The sequence below is a fragment of the Sinocyclocheilus anshuiensis genome, unplaced genomic scaffold, assembly GCF_001515605.1.
Source record: "Sinocyclocheilus anshuiensis isolate Anshui unplaced genomic scaffold, SAMN03320099.WGS_v1.1 scaffold300, whole genome shotgun sequence".
Lineage (NCBI taxonomy): Eukaryota > Metazoa > Chordata > Actinopteri > Cypriniformes > Cyprinidae > Sinocyclocheilus > Sinocyclocheilus anshuiensis.
The window spans coordinates 567,379-571,936 of record NW_015557379.1 but is presented as its reverse complement, the minus strand read 5'-3'; the positions used below and the strand labels follow the sequence as shown (position 1 = coordinate 571,936).

Genomic DNA, 4,558 nt, shown 5'->3' with positions numbered 1-4,558 from the left:
ACTTGTTGTATGTCATTTCTCCGATCACAAATGCAGACATGGTTTTATGTTTACGCAGCGCGATATGCAACGCAGCGCGTAAAAAGAGTTTAAGTCATTATAATCAGTAATTATGTCCCCACTGGATGCAACAAATGCCTCATTTGTAATGGGTTTTATTGTTTTTGTCTTGTCGTGTCGGGACACAGCATCACAGTATGGTAAGGTGCGTAACATTTCCGTCACACGCTTGAGGTATTCAGCCAATCACAACGCACTGGATAGCTGGCCAATCAGAGCACACCTCGCTTTTCAGACCAATGAGCTTTGTAAAAATCGACGCGTTTCAGAAAGGCGGGGCATAGAGGAGAAACAATAATGTACAGTATGTGGAAAATAATGTGTTTTTTGAACCTTAAACCGCATTAACGCATTGCATTACACCAAATACACAAAATAATGTTCTTTTTAGCAGCATCATATGACCCCTTTAAAGCATTCAGAACTATAATCACCCAACCACATTTTTTTTTTTCCCAAAATCATTGACACAGTTTTGGATGAAGCCCCTATAAAAATATTTGACCACATAAGATACATTTTAAATATTAATAATATCAAACAATATCAATATACAGTATATATAACATAATATGTATAATATTTAATGTTTTTTTAATAATAATAATATATTGTAATACCAATAATAATATGTTAATGTAATATAAATTTTTCTATTTGACTACTAATAAAAATAAAATCATAACAATATATTTTTATTATTATTATTTTAAATTTACTTTAGTCATGTTAAGCTTTTATTTTGGCAGGCTGTAGTGAAGGCCTTTGATTCTAAATAGTATAACAGTTTTGAATTTAATTAGTTGTACAGCTTTACTTTTGTCTTTTTGTCTTTACCTTTAATCCAAAATTAACAAAAATCCATACAATTCTGCATTGCCACCTGCAATTCTGTCCATGTTTTCTGCATCACAGAAGTAATATGACCTTACAGTATGTCTATGTTTACAAGACAAATTATTTATTGCTGCTTAATACTTTGCATAAGGGGGTTTCTTCAGATCTTTCCTTAGAAAATACAGCTGTATATTAAAAGAATCTGCATTTAATTACTAGCATGCTTTTCAAGCTACATAAACAAACAACCAAAAAAACAAACATACATACTATTTTAGCACTTAATCATGTTTTGAGGCTTCTGTATGCGTGCCCAGAAGATTCATTTCTCTTGCAGCTTACACAACCTCCTGCAGCCCTTATATGAGCTCAGCACAGCAGAGGAAATATGACAGCCTGCACTCCAACCGTGAAGCTTCACGAACACTAGCAAGGGCCGGGCAGCAACTTCACACTCACATCATTAACCCTGCACTGTAAGAGATAAATCAAGCAGCGCTTCACAATTACAAACTCTGAGAGCACGGTGACCCTCTCCCAAAAAACAAAACCAAAAAAAAAAACAACAGTGATAATTATCCAAGTGCAGTGGTTCCAAACTCGGCCTAGACATGCAAGACATAAAGTGTTGTAATTACTTGCAATTTGCATTGTCATTTTTAGCAGTGCATTGGAAAATTTGATTGTTGATTGAAAATTAAGGGTTCAATAAATGTTTTTACTGAATATTTACTTTTGAATTATTGCTGCAAATACTATCTGTCAGACAGAGACACAGTACTTTCTCAGGCATATCAAAAGAAAACAAAATTAATGGTTTACCCAAAAATGAAAATGTACTCACCCTTTTTTTTCTCACATTTTTTTCATCAGAAATGTAACATTACATCACTTGCTCACCAATTGATCCTCTGCAGTGAATGGGTGCCGTCAGAATGATATATTTGTTTCTTAACAAACACAGATGTTAATTGATGGTCTGGAGTGGTGTGGATGACTTGTGGATTATTGTGATGTTTTGATCAGCTGTTTGGACTCTCATTCTGACGGCACCCATTCACTGCAGAGGATCCATTAGTGAGCAAGTGATGTAATAGTATTCAGTATACTAATCTGAATAGTATGATTTTACTTGGTTTTAAGTGCTAAAAGAATGAAGGTCAGTTGTCTGTTCCTTTTTTAGATTTTGGTCCTTGCTGGATAAGTTTTTATCTACTTTGTCTTAGCGTGGAAGTGCTTTGCTGACGGAAAACGTCCTTGAGGCTTATTAAACCTTGTAAGCTTTAGAAGACACTCATAGCCAGTTTTCCACCGAATGACCAAGCTTTAAAGTTTATTAATTTCATCTAGAATATTGGATGAAAATGTTTTTACTCTTTCTAAAGAAAGTACGATTTGCTAAGGTGTTCTGAATGGTTATGTGTTGCTACTGTATGTGGTTGCAATAGGGTTTATTCAAATCACTAGTAACACCTAATGAATGTGAAATTATGATTAATTCATCCTGTGCATCTTAATTTCAGAGTTTTGAACTACATCTCAGCGAGAACCATAAGCACTCACAGTTTCGACAGCCTGAAGGGAGTAAAAAGAATGTGAGTAGTCATTGTTTTAAAAAAAATGATGACAGATAACCAGATGTTTAGCATGTCCAGCGAAGGGTAATGCTATCCATCATCACTCCTCTTCAAGCCAACAGGCTCATCTCCATATCATGTGATCTGTGAGGAACATCTTTGATGTTCACTCCCTTTTTCAGAACGCAGAGTAGAAGGAGATCTCAATTCCAATTTTTCCTTGCAGCCTTTGAAAAAGCTCAGGACATTCAAGTTAGGAGGAACAGTTTGAACGTTTGCACAGAATAGATTATTTTTGGTGAGAATAGAGCATTAAAAAGAGCAGTATTTTGTCAATGACAGTTTTAACATCACACTTAGAATCCAGCAGATTTTGTGAAGTATCATCCTCTCTTTTGGGATTGAATTTCTTTGTCATTTGTCCAAAACGAGGCATCTCTTTCCCTTGAAATGGCCTCAGATAATATGTGTTTGGATTATATGGGCTACATTGAAAAAAATCATATTGGAACTAACCTTTATAAACCATCATAACCCTTTACAAATTAAAAAGCAGAATTTTATAATGGAACTAGAACATAAACAAAATCCTGAATTAGAATTCAGAATACATGTTTATGTAAATGATTATAACAGAGATGATGGTAGTATGGTAGAGTAGTTGGTGCAGAAATATTTTGGCCAAGCGTACTGCTTTAGTAATTCTCTGTTATGCTTTTTGTCATTTATGAACCAGAAATATGTCTAATAAAAGCCACTGTTTGGAGTAAAGAGTAGACATGGTTACAGACAGATTAGCAGGTATGCTTCAAAATTTTTCTCATTCGGGGAAATGTCATGTCATTAGCATTCGTAAATATTTGTATGTGAAGTACGATTGTAGCACATGTACCATTCAAAAGTTTAGGGTCAGTAGGATTAAAAAAAAAAATCAATGTATACTTTTCAACACTGGTTATAATAAGATGCTTCTTGAGCAGCAAATCAGCATATTAGAATGATTTCTGAAGGATCAAGTGACACTGAAGACTGGAGTAATGATGAAAATGTTATTATTAAAAAAAAAACTATATATTTTTTACAATATTACTGTTTGTACTTGTTTTTATGATCAAACAAATGCAGCCTTGGTGAGCGTAAGAAACTTCTTTACAAAATATTAAGAAATCTTACCAACCCCAAACCTTTTAACATTACATTACATGTATGTTTGAATTTAATGCTGATACATACAATCAATGCATTGATCGCTTAAAGCCTAAGCCTAAAAAGGGTTGTTTATAAACTGTTTGGAGTTTATGGGATATTAAATTCATAGGCTGATTTTATTGTACTCATAATAAATTACATACAGTAAATGACAATGACATTAAATATCATTAAATATATTTAACAGCATCACATTTGTTTAATGCATGCATTTGCGTAATTCAGCATTACAACAATTATGTTCAGTTCTTTGATTTCTAAAGACTGGGGAGAAATTTTGGGATTATTCACAAATACACATTAAAAAAATCTCTCAAAGTTTCTCCATCATTTACTCATAAATGAAAGTCATAATTTTTAACAAACAAATTCCAGATCCAACTGGTTTTATACTTTAGCTGCTGTCAGCCAGTGCATTGATATTGTACATTATAAATTACATTCAAATGTACAGAAATGTACATACACAATTTAAGCTTCATCTATCAAAGTTTATATGCCAAAGTCAACATGAATTCAAATTTAACCTGTACTTTCTACGTTCCTGTTCTCATCGTGTTTTGGGACACATTTAACCTCTTACTTTGTTCATCTGTTCTTGTTTTTGGATCCAGAGAAATCGCCCAGAGCATATCAGTGGAAACCATAGAGACAGAAGCCTTCAACAACCTTCTGAATGTCTCAGAGATGTAAGAAACCACTCAAACAATGAAAGTGATTCACGGATCATATAATAACTATATTTAGTTGCTTGTCGTAATTATAACAGCCTGGAACAGAAAGTTCCCTTTCAGTCGGTCACTCTCGACGTCACATCGGTGACCAACGAATTGGGATCTCGCTTCGAGAGACCTATCTACTTTGAGTGTAAACTA

The 4,558-nt window shown here is 33.8% G+C and overlaps 1 protein-coding gene across 2 annotated transcripts in view; it reads left to right on the top strand.

Annotated features, from left to right (window-relative positions):
* The window catches only part of lhcgr (luteinizing hormone/choriogonadotropin receptor), a 36,261-nt gene that overhangs the window by 4,906 nt on the left and 26,797 nt on the right, over positions 1-4,558 (top strand). The window contains exons 2-3 of one of the 2 annotated variants that reach the window (XM_016474640.1): positions 2,421-2,492; positions 4,298-4,372. The exons of the other annotated variant lie outside the window; for it this stretch is intronic. Coding sequence (XP_016330126.1) covers positions 2,421-2,492; positions 4,298-4,372 — 147 coding nt within the window. The remainder of the gene's footprint in view (positions 1-2,420; positions 2,493-4,297; positions 4,373-4,558) is intronic. 2 annotated transcript variants of the gene reach the window in all.